This window comes from Mercenaria mercenaria, chromosome 7, assembly GCF_021730395.1.
Source record: "Mercenaria mercenaria strain notata chromosome 7, MADL_Memer_1, whole genome shotgun sequence".
Taxonomy (NCBI): domain Eukaryota; kingdom Metazoa; phylum Mollusca; class Bivalvia; order Venerida; family Veneridae; genus Mercenaria; species Mercenaria mercenaria.
The window spans coordinates 63,799,567-63,825,344 of NC_069367.1; the positions used below are offsets into that span (position 1 = coordinate 63,799,567).

Below are 25,778 nucleotides of genomic sequence, written 5' to 3' on the forward strand. Positions count from 1 at the left end.
GGTAATAAAGAATATTTAAAAAATGCATAATTGTAAAACTTCAATTAAAATTCTTCTACAGTGTCATGAATATAATATTAAATGAAATTATTTATAGTTTCATGTTTAATTAGTATAATGAATAAATATTCTGTGTAGCAGCATCTAACAGCAGCTGGCTTCTAGTATCAGACTGTTAAAAACGTTTGTTAGTGCATTTATATAACACTAGTTGCTTCTCCTATCGGAATTTCACAGCCAGCTGAAACAGTTTTTTGAGGGCAGTTACCAATACGCACTTCAGAAATAGAATAAAATACAGCGGAGAAAAACATTTAAATCGCAAACCAGAATGTAATGGACAGATTTTTTTCTATTGATATATCATAGATTGAAGAGGATTTGCTTGTGATTTATTGGGCTCAAAAGCTGTTTTTTATTTCAATTGTTTTATGAACAAAGTGGTAAATTATGTGCTTCTGAGAACAAAGGATTTAAACTCGAAAGTTTATAGATAAAATGATATCAGCAGCGAAATTTCAAAATATAGTTGGATTAGTAAACAAGTGAATTCTGTTGAAGCAGTTTAACGGAAGTATATATGTAACAAAATGGAGAATAATACCTCAACAATTGTTAGCAATTGTTCAGAATTAAACCCGAATGAAACAAATTTTGGGTCATTGAATACACCGTTGGCTACCTTTACGGAACAGGAAATTTCTATACAGGAATTGTACGATTATATTTACCCACAGACAATAGAATGGATTCTTATTGTGACTTACGCTTTAACGTTTGTCATCGGTGTAGTAGGCAATATATTAGTGTGTTTTGCTGTCTGGAGGAATAAGGACCTTAGAACAATTACAAATATTTTTATGGTGAACTTATCAATAGCTGATTTATTAATACTTATATTTTGTCTTCCGTCGGCACTTTTGGTAGATGTGACAGCGACGTGGTTTCTTGGGACTATACCCTGTAAACTGCATATATTCCTTGCTGTAAGTTACAATCGTGTACATTTGTACTAGATCTATATGTTTTAAGTTTCAGACTAAGCTGATGAAATTCAAAAATAATACTTCCCCGTAAATTTGAAAATCTATTCAAAGCCAAACAAACGGGAAGATGAATATCTATCTGAAATCCTGGTTATAGAGGATATTACATGAGTATCTTTTCATACTGAATTTATTAAACGAGTTGAATAAAATGATAAAATGCGAGGCTCTGCTCTTCTTTGTATATATTATTCTATATTCTTAAATTAATGCATGTTTTTTTTTGGTACATTCTTTAATCATTCGTTTTAAAAAATTGCGATATCTATTATTTGATATAATTGTAACAAATATCTTAAAATTACCCTTTGACTTTTATTGTGTACTAATAAGCTTTGATAATGTGGCAGTTGAGTCCAATAAGTCAAGGGGTGTTCAAAGATAATCCGTCACAGATCTATTGTAAAGCAATTATTGGATTTACCTGTATTGGAAAATAAACAGTGTCGATTGTATTGAGGTCAACTGCCACATTATCAAAGTTTATTAGTATTAAAATATTGCTTAGGGGTAAACAATATCCGGTCAGTGTTGTTTCAAGGCGGGTCATAAAAGCTATGTTACCCCACTTACTATAAGTGAGATGTATATTTATTGTTTTATGGTTTTTGCGTTGTAATATATGTTTTTCACTTTCTTCTGTCTTTATATAGTCTTTTCCCTTTCTTTCATGAAATTTGTTTTTACGATTTTTACCCTTATTTCATGAATCGTATGACATTAGGAAGAATCAGTACAAATTTTAGAATTCACATCGTTAACAAAGTTGTTCCGTAAATATTTACTGAGTAAAGAACCCGGCCTAAATTTCACGAAAAAGCTTAAGTTATTACTTAGTTAAGTCTGTTATTCTAAAATTGAGATATTGCTGAAGTTATTGTTATTTAATGTTGTTTTTTTCTGTAACAATATATTTATAGTTAAAGTATACTATGGTAGTAGTATTTTTCAGCAGTACTTATTCATGTCACGCAAATATGATATTTTTATTTAGGCACGAAATAAGAAACTAAATCCTTATCATGCTAAATTACAATAATGAACTTGTCTATCTTTCAATTTGGACATTACTATTAATTACGAAAAGGGTGCATACCAAAAAGATACTGGCTGAATGGCAGACAGTGCAAATCATGATCAGTCTGCACGGATGTGCATGCTGATCATGATCTACACTGATTTTAAAGGAAGAACCATTATCGTGTTCAGCATGGTAAGGGTTAAGTATTTCCTTTTAACAGTATAAGTCTTATTTCTATATTTCTTTTTCTTTAAAGCGACCGGCCTCCAGATCGTTCGACAATAAAAACACTTTTTAGATGTCTTGAAAAAAATGCTATATTTGAAGGCTTCAAAACTTAATTACTGACAAACATTATGTTATGGAAATACATGAGAATTTGCTGTTTTTACTACCTTTTACGATGAAAATCAAAAAACGGTACTGGTTAGAATTTTGAAAATATTTTAGAATCAAAAACTCATATTCTAATGTTGATGATATGTGAAAGAAAGCGCGTATAGAGGAAGTATATAAAGTATATATGCTTTCTAAAAAATTTAGATAACATATTCATATTGTTGAATATTTATTTTATTTACAGACAGTTTCTTGTGCGTAAATATTTCTTTTCTGTACATAGATATACGTTAGCATGATGTTTCATCTATTAAAAAGAAAGTAAATCTATGTGTTCGATGTATAAAATGTAACGATTTCTAAATATTTTAGATAACATATTCATATTCTAAAATATTACTTTTATTTGACAATTAATAAAGTATTATATAATTTTTCGACTTCCGTATTTATAATACAAAGCTTAATCAACTTCACTTTGAAACAAAAAAATATTATAATGGCTTAAATTCTAGCAAGGATATCCCAGAATCTGATCTGATTTTCACTTTAATAATTACCAAAACGTCATTCAATTCAAGTACATAATTTAGCAAACCGCCCGCCTGTAAATGCATCAGATAATGACCAAATATGTTAATTATCGACCCCCCCCCCCTCCCCACACCCCCGTGTTACTACAACAACAACAATTAGTACGGAAATCAACGAATCCGTCCGATAGCGATGATATTGGATTATTGGTTTTATTGATTTTTATGATAGGTAGAACTGTCCCGCTTTATCGGTTTCGAGATGTTACTAAAAGTTGGTTATGTGAAATTAAATGTGGAAAGTCACAAATGTAATATTCTTTTTATCACATGTTAGCTATTCCTGTCGAAACATCAAAAATTCAACTTTCTTTTACTGTATAAACAAGTCAATTTGACCAACGTATCCTATACGGTAAACGACGTCGACGTCAAAGCTTTATTACACTAGTGTATTATCATTTTTATTTAATGGCTTTATTACACTGTAACACCACCACTGGTTGCATAGATTGAGAAAGTCAGCAGTTTTTTCACACTCGGTTTTATTTGCAAGGTTATACAGACGTCAACTATACTAACAGTCAATTCAGGTATAAATACATCAGCTTTTTAAATAGTATTTTCCCGCGTCAAACTTTTAATTAATTTTTATTCTTAAGTCCAAAAGTTCTATAACATAATAGTCCGTTCTAAAACTTCCACAGTTATTTTTAACCCGCTCTTAAACTCGAGTCCAAAAATCGAACTTAACCGAGCTGATCTGAACCGATCCGAACTGCTATTATCCGATCCCATTTTTGTAAAACATTTCTAACTTCCTGATTCTGTCTCTCTCTTCTTAACTCAGTCCTCTCTTCTCTTGACTCAGTCCTCCTCTCCCCATTCTCCTATCTTCTCTTAATTCTCTGAGTATTTATACCTTTTTTACGAACTACAACGCAATAACATGTTTACAAGTATTTCAAAATATTCGAAGCAATTTCAAAAACATGTCAATCAAAACGTCCATTATGTACTCATATAATAGTAAACAATAGATGTAGAATCAATCACCATTGTGTAATTTAGTAAATAAATGACTGTTACCGGAACAAACAAAATAATTAGGGTCAAATCTAATAGATAAATCATTCAACGGTGATTCATTTTGTATAAATTGTAAACAACAACAATATGCTGAACAGGTAAACAAAGTAATTATTATATAACATTTCTGGCCAACTAATGAAAATACCATCGAAAACAAAAATAAAGTAATTAAGGCTGACCAAATCAATTTCTTTTGAGAATTTTGCAATATCTGATCGGTAATAATAGTAAACAAAGCCATTTAGGTCAAAACTTAATGGATAAAACACTCCGATGTTACGAAATTTGCTTGAGTAGTAAATACCAACAATGACCTACGCATGTAAACAGAATGCATATCACTTGTAAAAATTATCAGGATTATTTACCAAAATCAATAACAGATAAATAAACACAATGATTAATTAACTGAAAACTGACCTGCGAGCTATCATTGTGTTACATCACTATCCTAATCAATCGAAAATATTCATAATAATGAAGATTCTCAGATGTTATCTTACGTTTGCATTCACCTATTATAGATAATTTTGATAAATATATTATGGAGCATCAGAAGTAAACTATCAAGCTGTTATCTCAGACACTGTTTTCAGTTTTTATGAAAACTTTACTTTTGCACCTATATTCAAAGAAACTGCCTTTTCAACAATTTTGATAACCAAGCGAAATATATAACCTGTTACTTGTTTACCTCACTCTACATATTTGCAAAGCAAATGTTATGTAGTATTTTTTTTCTTATGCATTTCTTCAAAAACATTTAAAATACAGACATGACATAATATCATTCACGGCATCATTGATTTTTTGTCCAGTTCCATTTTTCATCCGGCTTCATTTTACAAGTCTCCGTTGCTATCTTTTCATGTCACTGTTGCTATTGACGTTTTCATTTTTCTAAAGCTATAACAATCAAATTCAAACACACAAAATTGAGGATTCACATCTATAAAAGGGAACATGTCTATTAGATAAAAAATACACGTCTATTAAAAGGTAGCACGTCAATAAGAATAAAAACACACGTCTATAAGGGAACACTTCTATAAGATAAAAAACACATCTACAAAAAGAAACACGTCTCTAGAATATTCCTTTCAAGATATGAACACAATCCAGCATATTTTTCCCAAGAATTAATCATAGAATATTTCATATTAGTTTCGGATGACGTTTGTACTTCCTGTGATGATTTGCTATTATTGTTTACGCTGGTACAATGTTATCTCTCCGTGTTGTATTCATATAAGCTTTCATATGATTTTCTTCAACTTTTATTTTTGACGGCTTTAAACATGTTTTACCATACATCGTCTGCTGCTAAAAGCTGCATCGCCTTTTATTTGTTACGACTGTTCAGAATCTCTGCAAACCACTGGTAACTGTTCGGAATATTATCGTTAACTACATTCAAATTTCTTATATGCCCTGCCTTGAAAAATTTAGCTCAAGAAATCATCTTCAGAATCTAAACATAGTTACTCATCTTTTTATTTCTCCCTAAAAAAATAAGGTTTTGTGAACTTAAAACCGTCCCGTTTTAAAAGTGCCTCATATCTTAAATGTGCATCATATTTATTATTCTTGTACATCCATCCCTAATAATTCAGGCAAAGTAGCAACTAAATCCCTCTGACTCAAAGAACAAAATCCTCTACATTTATTTTTTTACAACAATCGCATTACTGGCGACTAATTCCCAAAAGCTGAGCATTACACTTGCTCCGAAGACGTTACACACGTCATATTCCCTATAAATTCTATACTGCCCGTTATCCACGCTTTAAGACTTCTTACATCTTAAATAAGATATATATGCGTTACTCACGCTCTAAGACATTATTTCCGTCTCATATATATCTACAGTATATTAATGCCCTATGCCATGTATGATCCACGTTTTAAGACTTACCCGCATCTTAACTATGAATTATACAACATTCTTTGATCTCAGAGTATACTTCTACACTCCTGCCTGAATAAAAAATAGGCTGCACAATGATAATTTCATCTGTCAACATTTCTTTATTTAATTGGTTATTCGAATTTATATAAAAAAAGATGAGCTGATTTTCATTTTCTAGTATTTCCGAAATTAAAAACCAAAAACAAAAAAAAATGTGATCTGTATCCATGTAAATAAGAGTTTATCGTCAATAATCTCTGCTTCTATAACTTTTAAAAACAAAAAGAAATCTTGAACATTCCGAGCCATCCTATTTGATTCAACTTGCATCTGTCAAAAATACTAATTATACTTACGTGTCTTAACTTTATTTTCAAGAGAAAATTATTTCTACCTTATTTCACAAGAAAAGAATTTTAATTATTTTTACTGAAACTTAACTTGCAACAATTACGAGAATTCCTGCAATTCCGAACAGCTACCGTTATGGTTAAGAGGACAAATTGGAACAGTCACTAACCTCATTTTATTTCTAGAGTTCTGCATCTTCTTTCCTTCCTTAGATATTACTTTACATGAATTCCTGGAATCTATATATCTCCCTTCCTTCTTAGAAACATTTTCTCGAGTTCATGAAGCCGCTTCTTTCTGTAGCAAAGTCCTGTTGCACGTCTTCAAAACGACTTGTTGTCTCTTCGCGATTCTTTGTCCAGCTCCGACAGTAGTCCCGTATTTGTCATAATAGTCCTTTTCCATTTTTCATATCAGTTTTCTTTCTATTATTAGCATTCTGCGCTTCCGAACTTTAAATTCAATGATGATGCAACAATATTTCCCCATGTAATGAATACCAGATTCGTTTTCTTCAGGTCTTTCGTTGTTTTATCCGTCATTGATGTACTAATAAATTTCCAAGTAAAACAGTTAATTTTTCATTCTATATCTTTGCATGAATTTCTGTTCTGTAGTTGATGTTTCAATACTTCCAAATGTAGTTTTCAAGCTGTATTCCTTAAAGTACTTCCGTTGTGATATCTGCGACAAATTTTTTGTTCGTTCAAAATGTTCTGCTGAAATCCTGGTCACATGTGCACCAGAAACGATCCATGTAACACCACCACTGGTTGCATAGATGGAGAAAGTCAGCAGTTTTTTCACACTCGGTTTTATTTGCAAGGTTATACAGACGTAAACTATACTAACAGTCAATTCAGGTATAAATACATCAGCTTTTTAAATAGTATTTTCCCGCGTCAAACTTTTAATTAATTTTTATTCTTAAGTCCAAAAGTTCTATAACATAATAGTCCGTTCTAAAACTTCCACAGTTATTTTAACCCGCTCTTAAACCCGAGCCCAAAAATCGAACTTAACCGAGCTGATCTGAACCGATCCGAACTGCTATTATCCGATCCCATTTTTGTAAAACATTTCTTACTTCCTGATTCTGTCTCTCTCTTCTTAACTCAGTCCTCTCTTCTCTTGACTCAGTCCTCCTCTCCCCATTCTCCTATCTTCTCTTAATTCTCTGAGTATTTATACCTTTTTTACGAACTACAACGCAATAACATGTTTACAAGTATTTCAAAATATTCGAAGCAATTTCAAAAACATGTCAATCAAAACGTCCATTATGTACTCACATAATAGTAAACAACAGATGTAGAATCAATCACCATTGTGTATTTTCGTAAATAAATGACTGTTACCGAAACAAACAAAATAATTAGGGTCAAATCTAATAGATAAAACATTCAACGGTGATTCATTTTGTATAAATTGTAAACAACAACAATATGCTGAACAGGTAAACAAAGTAATTATTATATAACATTTCTGGCCAACTAATGAAAATTCCATCGAAAACAAAAATAAAGTAATTAAGGCTGACCAAATCAATTTCTTTTGAGAATTTTGCAATATCTGATCGGTAATAATAGTAAACAAAGTCATTTAGGTCAAAACTTAATGGATAAAACACTCCGATATTACGAAATTTGCTTGAGTAGTAAATACCAACAATGACCTACGCATGTAAACAGAATGCATATCACTTGTATGAATTATCAGGATTATCTACCAAAATCAATAACAGATAAATAAACACAATGATTAATTAACTGAAAACTGACCTGCGAGCTCCCGCGACGTCAAACATGTGATAAAACAAATTATTAAGCTGAAAAATATTTTGACATTATTGGCGTCTCTGACATCGGTTTTCAATACAGTTGAAATTGAAATTCCATATCTCGGACTCGTCTATCTCCAAAATTCGGCGATCTTTTCAATCTTCATCCCGAAAACGCATGCGCAAAATAATGAATTCTGGTTATCTAGAAGTAAAACGCTCAAACCCTCGGAAGTTAGAGATACCGAGTTTCAATTGTATTTCAAAATCGAGAGATATATAGCATTTAACAGATGCATCGAGTGCAGCATCTTTATCCAAGTACATTACTCACATTGTATATCGAGAACGAAATCCTCATGAACTGCATCAAAGCTTGCTCTTCAATATATTCAGAAACGTATTTTGATTACATACCCATTTTATCAGTAAAAAAACAAACATTTGAAATGCAGTTGAAATTCGTTATGTCGGACTTCGTTTGCTTGTAATTCCGACTGTCTCGAAGACATTTTCAAGTCCTGTCCCGAAATCAAGTGCACAAAATATCAAAAAGGCGGTTTTGCACTGACGTCTAATTAAAACGCCCGAAAGTTTCGAATTCAAGATACCAAGTTTCATCTTTAGTTTGCAGTTATAACTTGACCAAATGTTGTTGTTTTTTAAACAAATGCAAAATTTCAAATATGTTATTGTACTTTTACCAATACTGACGCCCCATTCAATGATCCTACCTTGCATTAAGTTTTCAAAGTGAAAATAGATTTAGATATAAATGAAAAGAATGTTCATACTTTCATTAAACACCAACAACATACGTGTGCATTTAAATTGGCAGAATATGCAATGTATTTCGTAATATTGTAGGTGTATTTTTATTGGTCATTGGTTCAATTGTTCATTCATTTAAAACGTCTTGAGCAGGGTAAGAAACATAATCCTTGTACAATGGCGACCGAAGGTCACTTGCCATTGAATTCAGATAGTTCTGCGACTAGTATTTAAGAGTATTGATTCCGACTCCCCACTTCACTCACCCCGCGAACCAAATGACAGATCCTGAGAAAATAGAACAGTAATACAATATTCATTTTAAAAATGTCTTAAAATCGTCAGAATTATCTATTTACGTGTATCGTCCATGAAACACAAAATAGAGGTATAAAATATGTTCCGCATACAAGCACCACTTTAAACCAGATATCGGGAACATTCCAGTAAAAAGTAATTTTTATTATTTTCATAACACTGGACTATCAGTGAAGGACGTTTTTGTTTGTTCTTTGGAATAATTGAAATATGCAGGTAGTATGACCTAGTTTTAAAGCTTAATTAAATTGGAAAATTTCCCAACATTAATGTTTTCTCTGTATTCTCCACAAAGATGCAAAACTTGTTTTCATCATGACATATTTGTTCGAAAAAATGTCTGACATAAATTTCTTACAACAATTACTGACGATGGCTGCAATATTATATTAAACAATTCTGGCAAACATGCTTTATTCTTTACCTTAAGTCTCTTTAAAGAAAACCGATAAATAAACTGACAATATTGTTGTCCGTTGACATACCATTTAATGTACTAAATAGAATAGTCGCAGATATAGACAAAGAATTTATTACTCAAGTCAGTTGCAACTGTAAGGAAAATAAATACCATTATCAGCCGGGCGATAAACTTAAAAAATATTGACATCTACTGATGTTTGTGCTAGGAAATAATTTCAGAAAGAAAACGCAGAACATAACTTACTGAATAGAAAAAAAAATTTTTGTTTTTTCAAAATAATACAAACTCATGTAAAATACGATGTTTCAACTCTTCCTTGTTACCTCTTAAACTTAGTTTCTCACCTAGATAATTAAAAGAAAGTTTTATCTAAGTTCCAAGCAAACTTCATTTAACTTCTTATAAACCATCAAACAATATTATCATAATATGACGCATTTACCATACAAATACATGTGTAGGACACCAAATGTAAAAATGGTTACAAATGTGAAAAAAAGTCACGTGAAAAAAAAAGCGCGAAACATGATTATTCTAAAATGTAAAAATGACGCTTGTCACATAATTATGTCCAAAAAAAAAACTGTCACAAATTTAACAACACTGTTCAGGACAAATGTACAGACGATATTCTTACAAATGTTGAAAGAGTTTTTTCTCAATCACACTGAACGTTTTATATAGACCAGAATACTGTTTTGTTTATTTACAGAACCGAAGGACATGCTACTGTCTTTTTAATAAAATTTTACGCATTAAAATCTGTTAACATTATTATGACAAAATATATAAAACTGTTGTTGTCTAAAAGATTCAACTCTCGCCAGAACTTCAAATGAACCAAAGTTTGTTTGCTGTGTGGCAGTCCAGCAAATTACCAAAGCGTATCACAATATTTTCTCTACATTGTCAGAAAAATAGTTACACTTAAATCAATTACTGCGGGGTGTCCGATTTTCTTTCTCGCTGAATAAATTTTGATGTAATTCAAGAACGGGTTATTTATTACAAAACTGTGGTATTCTTTTTTATCTTTATGCTATTTCCTTTAATAATAAAGGAAATAAATCACTTTAAAAATGTTGTGAATTTCTGTTCTGAGAAAAAGAAGGAAATGTATTATATGAACTTAATCCTTAGGTTCCTCCTTTATCAAATACTACACTTCTTGCTACATCCTTTTTCCCATTACATGTATTAATAGGTCGACAACTTGAATTACATTAACACCATGTTTGCGAAATGTAGCATCATATATTTGCCTATTGTGTAGAATCAGAGATTTTTAACAGTATCATATCGAAATTTGTACTATAAAGCATAATATCTAACCGCACTTTGATTATTGTGCTTTTATTTGGAGGGGACATCCATAATTTACACATTCAAACAAAATTATAAGACTCATAAACGAGCCTGTCGCAATATTTTAGTTAACAAATTTCAAAATTTTGATCAAGCTTTAAAAGTACTTAATATTCGAAGATTTGACAAGCGTCTTTTTTTGCAGAAGGCATGGTTTATGTATAAAGTGTCAACTGGCTTACATCCTTCTTATATAACTGAAATGTTTCTGCAAAAGCCACAAACAAATAACACATCCTTAACATTTCGTTCTAATTCAAAGTTAAATTTTTATACACCAAATACAAGCTGTGAAATATTTATATGGATCGATGAATGAATAGATTTTAATGCTAACTTCATTTCATTCATGCTTTGAAATTTTCAAATTTGTTTTGTGCATATATAATTTCTTTTTTGATTTCTGTTAAATATTTGTTAAATATTTGTTACTATGATCATAATTCTGTTCATTCCAGTCGTAGGTGGGCCCCATGGAAGATTAGCTTTGCTAAATGGGTTACCCTCTACAAATAAAGAATTTACTTACTTACTTACTTTACTTATTCACAAATAATTACGCCTCTCGGCAAGACAGCCAGTCAACATTCATTATATTTAACTGGTGAAAATCACCAGTATAATTTCAAAGTAATATAATTTCCATTGAGCCTTTGATGACCACATTATAATTATTTAGACTCACGGGATCAAATGCTAAGCTTATGGTCCAAAAATACTGTTACTAAATTTATAGCCTGAATGACATTTTCAGAAAGGTGTTATTAAAAATACATGTCAAATATTTACTGTTCATTCATCAAGTATAGTCTTTATGTTTTAACTTTTAAATTCCTTTTCTTTTGCATCATTTTTACATTTAGAACAATTAGGTTTCGCGTTTTTGGAATGTTTTTACATAAGTTGTTATCCACATTTGTGACTGTTATCACATACATGTATGTATCCATTTTTACGTTTGGGTGTCCTACATTTATTACAAACTAAAACGTTTCAATAATCAATGCCACTAGATGAGACAAATATTGTAAAGGAGTTCTTTATGTTTTAGTTCCCAACTCTTTACTGGATGTATTAATTGGTTGGTTGGGTTTAACGTCGCACCGACACATTTTTGGTCATATGGCGACTTTCCAGCTTTGATGGTGGAGGAAGACCCCAGGTGCCCCTCCCTGCATAATTTCATCACGAGCGGGCACCTGGGTAGAACCACCGACCTTCCGTAAGCCAGCTGGATGGCTTCCTCACATGAAGAATTCAACGCCCCGAGTGGCGTATTAATTGGTCAGAATCATGCATGAAATTTAATAAAATACTAAAATTCAGCTTTACGTATTATAACAGTATATCTTTTCTTCTGACTTTTGTCTACTTTCCATTACATACCACGTGCAAATCAATAGCTTTGAAGTATATGACAACTCCTGTGTTAATCTGATTTCGGTCTATCAAGAGTACCGAATATGTTATCAAAAAGCTCTTGAATACACACTAGAAGTGTTCAATTATAGGCACTTACGAGTTGTCTACTTTTTAGCTCACCTGTCACGAAGTGACAAGGTGAGCTTTTGTGATCGCGCAGAGTTCGTCGTCCGTGCGTCTGTGCGTGCGTCCGTGCGTAAACTTTTCCTTGTGACATCTCTAGAGGTCACATTTTTCATGGGATCTTTATGAAAATGGGTCAGAATGTTCACCTTGGTAAATTCTAGGTCAAGTTCGAAACTGGGTCACGTGCCTTTAAAAATAGGTCAGAAGATCTAAAAATAGAAAAACCTTGTGACCTCTCTAGAGGCCATAAATTTCAATCATGGATCTTCATGAAAATTGGTCAGAATGTTCACCTTGATGATATCTAGGTCAAGTTCCAAACTGGGTCACATGCCTTCAAAATCTAGGTCAGTAGGTCTAAAAATAGAAAAACATTGTGACTTCTCTAGAGGCCATATACTTCACAAGATCTTCATGAAAGCTGGTCAGAACGTTCATCTTGATGATATCTAGGTAAAGTTCGAAACTGGGTCACGTGCCGTCAAAAACTAGGTCAGCAGGTCAAATAATAGAAAAACCTTGTGACCTCTCTAAAGGCCATATTTTTCATGGGATCTGTATGAAAGTTGGTCTGAATGTTCATCTTGATGATATCTAGGTCATATTCGAAACTGGGTCACGTGCGGTCAAAAACTGGGTCAGTAGGTCTAAAAATAGAAAAACCTTGTGACCTTTCTAGAGGCCATATATTTCACAAGATCTTCATGAAAATTGGTCAGAACGTTCACCTTGACGATATCTAGGTCAAGTTTGAAACTGGGTCACGTGCCTCAAAAACTAGGTCAGTAGGTCAAGTTATTGAAAAACCTTGTGACCTCTCTAAAGGCCATATTTTTCATGGGATCTGTCTGAAAGTTGGTCTGAATGTTCATCTTGATGATATCTAGAAAAAATTCGAAACTGGGTCACGTGCGGTCAAAAACTAGGTCAGTAGGTCTAAAAATAGAAAAACCTTGTGACCTCTCTAGAGGCCATACTTGTGAATGGATCGCCATAAAAATTGGTCAGAATGTTCATCTTGATGATATCTAGGTCAAATTCGAAAGTGGGTCAGGTGCCATCAAAAAGTAGGTAAGTAGGTCAAATAATGAAAAAACGTTGTGACCTCTCTAGAGGCGATATTTCTCATGGGATCTGTATGAAATTTGGTCTGAATGTTTATCTTGATGATATCTAGGTCAAGTTTGAAACTGGGTCACCTGCGATCAAAAACTAGGTCAGTAGGTCTTGAAATAGAAAACCCTTGTGACCTCTCTAGAGGCCATACCCTTGAACGGATCTTCATGAAAATTGGTCATAATGTTCACTTTGATGATATCTAGGTCAAGTTTGAAACTGGGTCACGTGCCTTAAAAAACTCGGTCAATAGGTCAGATAATAGAAAAACCTTGTGACCTCTCTAGAGACCATATTTTTCAATGGATCTTCATGAAAATTGGTCAGAATTTTTATCTTGATAATATCTAGGTCAAGTTCAAAACTGGGTCACATGAGCTCAAAAGCTAGGTCACTATGTCAAATAATAGAAAAAACGACGTCATACTCAAAACTGGATCATGTGGGAAGAGGTGAGCGATTCAGGACCATCATGGTCCTCTTGTTAGCTCACCTGTCACGTAGTGACAGGGTGAGCTTTTGTGATCGCCCTTCCTCCGTCCGTTCACAATTTCTTGTGAACACGGTAGAGACAACATTTTGCAAGCAATTTTAATCAAACTTGTATAAAACTTGTATTGGCATGATATCTCAGTTCCTTTCGAAAACTGGCCAGATCCCATCATAGGTTCTAGAGTTATTGCCCCTTAAAGGGCCAGAATTTGCGTGCGTGCGTGTGTCAACAATTTCTTGTCTGCACGATTATGGTTTCATTTATGATTTTATTTTAACCAAACTTGCACACAAATTTTATCACCATAAGATCTTGGTTCCTTTCTTGAATTGGCCAGATTCCATTATGGGTTCCAGAGTTATGGCCCCTGATAGGGCCAGAAATAGCTATTTTGACCTTGTCTGCACAATAGCAGCTTCATTTATGATTTGAATTTAATCAAACTTACACAAAACTTGTATCACTATAAGATCTTGGTTCCTTTCTTGAACTGGCCAGATCCCATAATGGGTTTTAGAGTTTTGGCCCCTGAAAGGGCCAAAATCAGCTATTTTGACCTTGTCTGCACAAAAGCAGCTTCATTCTTGATTTAATTTTAACCAAACTTGCACACAACTTGTATCACTATAAGATCTCGATTCCTTTTATACGCCTGAAGGAGTTCGTCTGTCTGTCTGTCTGTCTGTCTGTCTGTTGGTTAGCTTTTTTCCTTCCGTTATGTAACTATTGAACCCCTTTAAGGATTTCAAAGAAACCTGACACAAATGTTCACCTAATCGAAACGACGTGCAGAGCGCATGTTTCGGATGGCTCACTTCCAGGTCAAGGTCACACTTAGGGGTCAAAGGCCATATGACTTTGTTTTGTGTGTATATTGCTCTGCATTTGCGTTGCATTGCAGTGCTCCTGTTTTTATTTGACAGATCCTTATTTTGTTCACTTACAATAATTTTTTTGATTACTTCCCTTTTATGTTACTATGAATAGCTTCTTGTCCTTATGTGCAATGAAACAGGTGAGCGATATATGGCCATTATGGTCCTCTTGTTATAATAACTTACCACATAATCACAGAAATAAAAAAACAGATAGCTCTGAGAAAACATATGCTCGAGAAAATGCTTATAATTCGGCATGTAATAAAACAAGAACATTTTTCGTGACAGTAAATTTAACAAATATATTTTATGGACTGTGATCATATAATGTGATGCTTTGCGATAGTTGTTTGATAACATATTATCAATTTTGTCAATAAAACCTATAAATAAGTAATTGATATTACCAGTGGGAACTAACTTCTCTCCACTCCTGATTAATTTCTTTACTTTATGAACTCCTGGGATTTAGTTTGACATTATTGATTCAAAAGCTTTTAAAGAAACCTCAAAGTACTAGTAATTTTAAACTTAGATTAACAATTTTAACTGCATTTGTTTAGCTTCAGTCTCCGCGCAGGTACTTTGTAAAACAGTTATCCCAGTTACCGAGCAAAATGCGTGGCAAAAGCAACTCCTGGTAAATAAAACTATTACCATAACTTACGAGGAAAATGACTATCCACGACCTGAAAGCATTCAGTCTGTGATCGCTTTGTCAGCTTTACAAAACTTTCAAATGATTCCCCTGTCTACGCTTTTAACCATTACATGTCACAACACTAGTATATAGTAAAGCAAACCCAGTAGTTTTAAGTGTATTATGTTCATTTTTTAACAAGCAAAAGGTGTGAGATTTATCTACTGAGATATAGATGTTGCAAAAAGAAATTCGGAAATGAAAAATGAAATTTGGCTTATATATACGTCATTGCAGTGTCAACTGTTCAAACAAGGGGAAGAAACAGTAAGTCAGTCGAAGTTTCATATAGCTAATGCTATTTTATTAAACAAGCTGTTGTGGCGACAGAGATAATACGCACTAACATTTGCTCGAAGACATTTCTTATAAAAGTGAGCAAAGTTTATCAGTTGTATACTTTTGGTGTACGTTTTGTGAATAATATAGACGTTGCATGTAGTGATGAAAGTCCCCTTTCCTTCTTTCATAAAATAATAGTCATAAAAAATAATCTACTGTTTGATCCACCTAATCCATATGAAGAGTTTTTCTTGTTTTTCTGCTTTATTATGCAACATCTAGATATCAGTAATACATCCGTTTAAAGATACGGTGAATAATGCTAATATTATGGCTGAAACGTATTTTCCCCGTGTAAATATCGGGCCAAATCAGAATTCCAAATAAACAATATTTTACAAAGAAATATTGCTGTTATTCTAAGTAAGATATCCTGAAAGTTTCATAACAATCCATTTTCAAAACAATTCATCAAAATGGCCGAATTTTACAATATTGTGTCATTAAATATCATCAAAAAATAAATCAAAGAAATTATACTTTTACATCAAACACATTTCATTTGCCATGACCAACAAATGCAAAATATTACAAGTGAAATTTGCTCTGTGATGCATTTGAGGTTCTCAAAAGAAACAGTCAATCACGCTCTTAATTCATAAGTAAAGAAATAACCTTCTGATTTCGTCCAAATGTGAAATTCTTTCAAACTTGTCAAATGCTGATGATAGGGTTTCCTTACTGACGTGATAGATATATTTTCTTACTTTTCCGACCATTTTGCTTATAATTATTCTTATAAGAAATATATACGATAGCGTACGACAGATAAGATTATCCAACGGCAATAATTCATTCGAAATAATGTGCCTCATAGGTGGGAAAAGACGTCGTTTGTTCAGCAGACAATAGATAAGATATGGGTGTCTTGTAAGTGTTTTCAATGAACCGATTACTCTGTATGCCTGTAAATCATCGCCATAAGCTTTCTTAGATAATGAGTATAAGGTCGCATTTCAAAGAGCGATTAGTCTCACAAACAATAAACTTTTACGTCCATGTCGACAAAAGAATTCTCACACGGTTCTTATAGGAAAAATTTCCTTTTTTATTTAATGTTACAAATTTCAAGGACACAAACGGTATTTGCTTTCTGTTCAAACAATGATTGATTAAACAAACACAGTAGAAGCGTACTGTAATCTGACGCTGACAGAAGTGTTCAGTCAAACGGAGCCTATTTACAATTATGATTTTCCAAGACCGATTTAGAGACTCTTTCCTACAAAAAAAAAAAACAACAATATTATGACAAATAAAGGAAATATTATTGATAGGGAAAACACAATATGTTAATAAGGTTATGTTTTAGGCAATCAACTACAGACAGATGATGGCAATAAAGATTATATGTTATCAGTACTTACTCTTGTAACTTTTTTCTACGTTTAAAAAAATCTATTGTTTTTAATGAACATTTAGTTTTAGACCGAATATTAATAATGGTTTGCTAATTTGAAAATAGACGAGGATTAAGTATTAGTATTCTACCAGCATTCTACCCTTACATTGTATCTTTTTTAGTCTTGGCAAAACCTCAATACTGTCTAAATAGTTATACCCTCAAACCGGATATTCAGATCTGCACCCAATGAACGATTCTTATATTCAATGATTATATATTAATGAATTCTTTAAAGGGAATATAAGAAAGAAAATTGATAGCATATTACATTCCGAGAAACACTATATCGTACAATAATAATGATCTGGAATAATAAGCATCGCATAAATCTGAGCACGTGGGATAAAAGCATTTTCTTAAAGCGACGGTTACTCATTATTTAAGGTTTATTACATACAATCGCTTCGTTAATCAATCCCAGTCTTACATAATTACAGATAATAATGCCATCACAAAACAAGCGGTTAAGGCTAAATATGACCCACCATCTCTCGTCTGTGGTCTGTCCAGAATTGTTTCGCCGTAATATCTTCATGGAGATACGTTTGAATACTAAATCAGTTTTTATTGATTACGAGACGAGTTCACATTCCAGGTTTCAAAACTGACTTCTTTTGACAATACAATGACACTTTTCACAATCCTAAAACGTTCCTGTTCGATAATTTCTGAATTGTTTTCCTTGGACTTGGATACCTTAATATCACTTTGAAAGTTAAAAAAAAACCTCTGACTTTGCTTTTGGCAAAATGTGTCCTTGTAGCACTAAAATGTCACAAAAGGACCTTTGATTTAGAAAATACCAATGCAAGCGTTGGACTCTACTTTCGCACAAATTTCTATTCCAGTTTACTCATCAAATTCCGAACGTTTAGCTTTTGTCAAACATCTACTTTTTGGACCAAGAAAAAGTGCATTAGAATTAACTTAACCTACATTGTATTAACTTGTTCTTCGAATATAACTGTCAAATCCTTTGCATGAATTTCAGAGTGAGATTAAATGTAGAGCACGGACATCAAATTTGTGACCAATATTTTGATAGTCCCGTCCTACATATTTAAATTCCCGGGCATGCTATAGTATGATTAATGATATAATTTGGCATGGTACAATGTAATAGGGAGCTATGTTGTATGATATAGTGTAATCCCGAGCGGGCACCTGGTTAGAACCACCGACGCTACAATTTTGATCTTTCATTGCTGAACTACGTAGAGATGTTATTAATGCCGGAGCCAAGACTAGAGTGATTCAATATCTAAGGGCTTATCACAGGTAGCCTATTTCACAGAGTTCCCTATCTATGACATACTTTAAAATGCTGATACTACAGTACTCGCTATACAAAGATAGACACCCATGTTCTTATTATAGTCCGGAAAACCCCCTTGTGTGTGACTTCAAGTCACTTGCCCCTCACCGGTGTGGGTTCGAGTCTCACTCGGGGCGTTGAATTCTTCATGTAAGGAAGCCATCCACCTAGCTTACGGAGGGTCGGTGGTTCTACCTAGGCGCCCGCTTGTGATGAGATAATGCAAGGAGAGACATCTGGAGTCTTCCGTCGCCATTAAAAGCTTGCCAGTGACCTATAATTGTATCGGTGTGACGCTAAAACCTACATAACAAAACATTGTGTGTGGTTGATCTTTGATCAATTATTGTATGCTGTAAATAATTGTGTCAACAAAAGACGTATTTAACTTCCATTCAAATGATCGGAAATCATCTATTAAGCAAACATCAGGACAGCCAGTCTGGACGGCTTGGTTAATGTATTTGTTATAAATACACAGACAACATTATAAATCCAGAACAATTACGCTTAATGGTACATTTAACGAACAATCAATATACTTTGTCACATGTTTCTGCAAAATAATAAAAATAAAACATGTAATATGCAGAAGAGTCAATTTAGTAAAATATATATCGCCATTTTGCTCTCTTTGATCGTGTACATCGTTTAAAGAACTAGAATAATAGAAAAAATGTTTAAATAACCGGACACGCATTCATGCCTCCACATCAAAACATTTGGTATGATATCAAAATACGACGATAGGACGCTGTGATTGCATTTGCGTCACCGCAAGATTCAAAGATGCATGTAGGTCTGAGATTTATGACAGACCCCTCTTCTTGACTACTGCCCATACTACAATTGATCTTTCTAAGAAGTGTTTATCTTCAGTTTAGGTACAAATGTTCTAATGGTTACGGTTATCGTGGCTGTATATTTAACAGGGCTGTTTTTATGTCAGGCTTTACAATTTCACTGTACCTTCCACTGCTATTCTTATAATCATCATTATTTATTTATTTATTTATTTGGGTTTTACTGCGCACCAACACAGTATAGGTTATATGGCGCCAAACAGGACTACAAATTTTGGTTTAACATCTCATTTACATCGAAATAAAAACACGAGGTATGGAATCAAAATTTGCATACCTGCTGGAATCTAAGAGTTACAGTAAAACCAAGTGTTAAGACCCTATTAGTCGTCTCTTACGATCAAGCAAGGGTAAGGCAGTGGTTCCAATTCTTTTCATACATAGATCGTCCCAGAACCACATGGGGCTATAACCACCATTAAGGTATTAGACCCGTAATAGAGTATCTCCTTTTCGAAATACGTTTATACTTTTTTTTAAGACTTCTTTTTATTTTTATTGTACAAAAGTGGATTTTTTCATTTGATAAGCAATTTCTTGCTGTTCAAAGTGAATTTTCCTCAGAAACAGAAGGGGACAGAGTTAGACATCTTTAAAAATACTGAGTTACATGCGGTAAACGTTCTCTATTTCACCTTTACTCTTTAGATTACAAATTGTGAAAGAAATGTAGGTAGGTTTTACTTCTGCCCCTAGATTATTTTTAAAAGAAGTAAGCAAAGTTTATAACCCACAGCACTCGGCCATAATGTTTCAATGTTGGAGTTAGAATTCTGTCCCATTAAACCCGTTTACTTGAAGCAACCTGGAAAATATTGATACTGACAGTTTTATTTTTTTGGTCTATTATTGTTTACCAATGGTTTGGTGTTTCTTTTATCAAAATTATTGGTATAATGAATTATCGGCAAACGTTTTGGACAGTGACTATCACTTTGCAATTTGTTTCTACTTGAGCTTGAGGAAATACCATAAGTAATAAAAAAAAATACAAAAAAACACGGCAGTTAAAAGTTGTTTAAAATTTGCAAAACAATGCGAAACACAGTCAGTCTTAAGAATATACCTAGCAAATACTATTTTTTAAACATTACTATTAGGGGTCCGATACCTTAATTAAGTAAGATGACATATTTTGGTTTAGGTGCAGTACCTAAAAGATCAAGGTAAACGGGTCAGATTTTGTATTTGTGTTGGTTGATGTTTAATTGCACGCATCTCAATTCGACTTATAACTCAATGTTTCTAAGTCCTGCTATCCTTCAAACCCAACTTTAAAGTCCAACCTCTATAACCCTCCCCCTCCCCCCCCCCAGCCTCCCCCGAAAAGCAAAACAAAAAGATGTTTTTGTATTTCTCACGTTTTAATTATATAATATGTACTGTTGTCTTTTAAATTCCTTCATTCCAACCTTCATCTCCATTTTTCCCTCTCTAATACGCCCAAAAAGTTCTAACACTGAATTGTATCTTATATCTCATATGCTGATATTTTAAGCATCCCTTAAACTTCCCACAACTCCTTCAACAATTCAAAAAAAGACAGAACTGGTCATGTTTTAAATATCACATACGTGTACCTTATAATAATACCTTCCGGCAGCTTTAAATGCACATACACTTAATTTAGAAGGGAAGTTATGTAGCAGAAGTTAAAGTTGTTATCTGCTCGTAAATCGTTCATCATCTTGAGCCAAATTCTGTATAATATGCATTTACTGTAAAGTACTACTTCCATTAAGGGATTACCGAAGGGAAAGACAAAAGGTGGTCTCTTTACACAAATGGTCTCTTACATGTAATACAACATTATTAAATTTTGTTCAAGAGAAACTGAAAAAGTGGTATCTTCATGCAAGTGGTCTCTTAATAGACGTAGTTTTTCAATCAAGTTTGATTGTAATTAGTAATTATGTCTCCCACCACATAGTGGTGTGGGAGACATATTGATTTACTCCAGTCTGTGTGTCTGTCTGTCACAAAGCTTGTCCGCACTCTAAGTCGAACATTTCTCATCCGATCTTCACCAAACTTCAACAAAATGTGTCTGCTAATAAGTGCTCGGCCAAGTTTGATAACTAGTCAAATCGGTCTAGGCACTTAGGAATTACGGCCCTTGAATTACCGAAACCACTCAGATTTCTTGCGTAGTTTTACCTCCAAACCGACCCATATACTACTAGTAGTATAGGGGTTCTTTTGGTGTCAAGAAAGCGCATGCACATGTGGATTCAGTTAACAGTATATAAAGACTGACTTATTATTTAGATGATTAGGCAGTTGTGGGAGACATGCGCTTTTCTCAAAAGCATCTCTAGTTCAAATATGAATTTTACGATAACCAGATGCAAGACTCTATTATTGGTTAGTATTATACAACCCTATGAAATGCCAGGTGTCAAAATATCATAAAATAGAATTCGTTTACATGACGACAAACTTGTCCACATCTATATTTAATTTGTGGTGCAATAAGGCAAATACAAAGTTCCTTTTGGGTATTTATATGTCACATGCTTTTGTTGCTTAGGTATGCGAAGGATATTGTATAATTATGTCTGTATGAATGAGATTTATTTTTTATAGGCATCGTGTACAATTAATATGTAAGTATCAAAGTTAGATATGTTTGTTTTACACTATTTTCAGACATTGACTATATCAGTATCTGTGATGACACTGTGTGCCATATCCGTCGAGAGATGGTATGCCATATGTCACCCTCTACGTTTCCATAGCACCGTGAGACGCGCGAGATATATCATTGCTATCATCTGGTTAGCTTCAGTTGGTGTCGCCGTTCCAGAACTTATTACATCAACAGTAGTACCTTTACGATCAGACACTGTTTTGTTGTCAGCATGTTATCCAGCTTTGTGGGACGATGAAAGCATTGTTATTTTCCAGATTTGTTTGATGGTTGGACTTTATTTCCTGCCTATAGCTGTCATGGCCTTCAATTATATTCATATCGCATTAGTCCTCTGGAGAAGCAACACATCTGAAACTATTGAGCTAAGTAAGTTAAATAGCAAATTTACAGTTCAATATTAGGACGAAATTATGAGTTTGAGCTGGAAGACGATTGATTTAAGACACATTGTATTTCATCAAATCGTATGAGAGAACAAACACATCGTCAAGGTATCGAACACATGGTCGAACTACTATTTGATCTGCGTTGTCCTTTTAAGCTAAGTGGGCACGCTGTCCAGTCATATTGAGGAAACATATGATATATATTTCTTTTCTATTAATACGGTTTGCAAGAGCGTGTAGTTATGTTGAAAAACGTAATCCATACACTCAATTCCAAAAGAAAGTGTGCACTTAGTTTTCTGTTATTTTTTCTCGGTTATTTTCACGAAAACTTATAATGTTTGGTACCAAAATTTAAATCAGTTCGTGAACACATTGATGTGCATTTTAGATTTTGAGTTATACCTGAGAGTTAGTGTATGAAAAAAATGAAACAAAAACGTCGGGGAATTTTTTGAAATATTTAAACTTAAAAAGTGCACATTTTCTTTTGGAACTGAGTATATGATACCAGTAAACTGTTTCAGCAGTGCTGTCAGTACAATTGTGTAAAAAATTTACTATATTTTACTATAGTTGTAATTTATATTAGGTTTTTAAATTTCACAGTAATTGAAAGACACTTTTTCAACGAGGTGTATCGAAGCGTCTCCTTTTATTTTGTTTTGTTTTTTGTATGCAAACTTTGCATGAATATGTCGGCAATGTCCCGCTACAACTGTAAAACATGGAAAAAGTTATGACCAAATGAGACATATCGCCTGTCTGGTAGTCATCCGTTTAAGAATTTGACACTTGGTCTTCTCACTCGTTTGGAGCAGATTATATGAAACTGTGGTGGTGTACTCCACCATAGGCAGTTCTTGAACAGCAGCAGCTTTAGTACAAGTTCATAAGACATAGCAACAAAATTGTCAAAGTATAAGTACTTTGACAATTTTGTTGCTATGTCTCCAATGTAAGGGGTGTAACTAGTGAGGATTATTTATTCATACGCTCCTTCAACTTTGGAACATCGTAAGGATTAAGGATGAGATTTGGTCGCAAGTTTGAACTCAGTAATGGGGTTTCACCACTGACCATTCAAAGGCGTTACACTTCCGTATTCCTTTTGTTTTGTCTTAGTGTGTTGCCTGTATGTTTTACTATCGGTCGTAATGCATATTTTGTGCATACACCATACAACAGGGTTATTATAATAGTAGCTCAATTTGGGATTCTGTATCCGGCTAGAGTTGATTTTTGCTAGATCGGATCTCAAGAGGCGCGCAAGCGCCGCGTGTAATCCGATCTTGCAAAATCCACGGGAGCCGAATACAAATCCCAGATCTAGCTACTGTTATAATGACCCTTCTATTATATAGCTCCACCTTTTTGTTCGGTGTATTGTTATTGAACGAAATCTTCAATGTTTATCGATGTTACAATTGAACTTAGTGAAGTTTTTTTCGGGACATGCATATCAATGAAAGAAGTCCGGCAACATACAATACAAGAGGTACAATACGGATTTTTTCTGACTGTTCATATTTACGTGTGAAATACATGCCGATTTTTACAGGCTTTATATAGGTATATAATTAATCGCTATATCGTTTAGGTATGAGCAGGGTTTGTTCTATTTAACGTGACTGTTACTACTTGATTTTTCTTTTACAGGAGCTAGAAAACCAATGATCGGTGGTGGTATAAGAGTACATCAAAATGTTGGACAAACTGAAAGTAGAAAGAAAGCTGTCCGAATGTTAGTGGCAGTTGTTATGCTGTTTGCACTTTGTTTTCTACCTAACCATACTTTAAATATACTAAGGTAAAGGATTTCTGTATTTATTTTACGCTTTATTACAATGTAAAATGGCACAATGATAATGTTTTATGTTGTGTTCTTTCATATTTGATCGACATATTACAGATCAGATTTCTCCTTTACAAGTAGCTGTAAATGGATAAAACTAGAAACCTATATCGAAGCAGAAATATGCTCGATTTTTGTGTCGTAGATGATAGATAACGTAGTCAGAATATATCTTATTTGAAATATCACTGAAAATTTTACTTTTCTTATACGACAGGTTTAACTCGGTATCATCACATCTTGTGAACTTTAAATTACGTGCAAAGTACGTTACAATCAGTGTTTAAATTAGTGTTAACGATAAGTGTAATTGTATTTAACAGATATACCGGACAACTTCAGAACGTGCCAAATAAACGGATATTTGCCCTGTTTGCACATTGGGCAACATTCTTCAATAGCTGCATTAATCCTGTCATCTACAATTTCATGAGTGGTATGTGTTTGTGTTCTAATTTAAAGCTGGATTCTTTGTTTCTGTAATATAATTATTATATCTACAAAAATCCAAAGTCCCCACGCAATATATACAGCGGTATCTCGGAATTAATTGCACACTTGTGCCAGTATTAGGGTTAATCCGCAAAACGAGAAATAAACATCTGAAAAAGGAATAATTAATAAAGTAGTGATACATTTTGCAACCTAAAAGAAATGAAATTAAGATTAAAATGATTGATGTTTTTTTCAGAGTCATTTAGAAAAGCGTTCAAAAAAGTTGCAGTGCAATCGTGTTTTAGATGTAAGAAAAAACGAAGACATTGGCAGAGACCCAGTTCTTATCACATGACTTTTACCGGAAGTAGAAGTGTTGGAGTAAGATTTAGTCGTAATATCAGCACCTGATATCTTCATCAAACTGTGTATTTCACAAGTGGCTACTGTACGACGGTACATTTAGCAGAAGCCCTTTGATGACAAGAATAATACTTGGACAAATTTATTGTAAATACTTTGCTCGTACTTAACGTTAGTGAAAACGCGAGAAAACTTAATTCTTTGCTAATGATCTCTTTTCAATCATACACAACACAAATGAATTGAGAGTTGATCTATACGTCACGACAAGTGTTGGTGTCAGTGCATATTTAGAATGACAACATTCATCCAACCTTTAATATATTGATGATATTGCGACTCAATGATGTTATGTATGTATTGACGAGACGATGTTTTTTTCTTTGACTTTTTAATTTTCTTCTTATACTACAGTTGCCTTATTCGAATGCGATATAAATGTATTGTAATAGTTTTGAATTACTCAGTTAAGACAAT

At 33.4% G+C, this 25,778-nt stretch overlaps 1 protein-coding gene across 1 annotated transcript; it reads left to right on the forward strand.

Moving 5' to 3' along the window:
• Positions 1-311: 311 nt before the first annotated feature.
• Positions 312-25,349, forward strand: LOC128558318 (orexin receptor type 2-like). Its single transcript, XM_053547245.1, has 5 exons — positions 312-986; positions 22,259-22,628; positions 24,308-24,458; positions 24,827-24,939; positions 25,195-25,349. Exons 1-5 carry the CDS (start codon positions 591-593, stop codon positions 25,347-25,349), a joined length of 1,185 nt encoding a protein of 394 aa, XP_053403220.1. The 5' UTR covers positions 312-590.
• The last annotated feature ends 429 nt before the right edge of the window (positions 25,350-25,778 follow it).

Coding starts and splice junctions, on each gene's coding strand:
- LOC128558318 (XM_053547245.1), top strand. CDS start 591: ATGGAGAATAATACCTCAACAATTGTTAGCAATTGTTCAGAATTAAAC. Junction 987..22,258: donor AACTGCATATATTCCTTGCT/GTAAGTTACAAT, acceptor CACTATTTTCAG/ACATTGACTATATCAGTATC. Junction 24,940..25,194: donor CATCTACAATTTCATGAGTG/GTATGTGTTTGT, acceptor TGTTTTTTTCAG/AGTCATTTAGAAAAGCGTTC.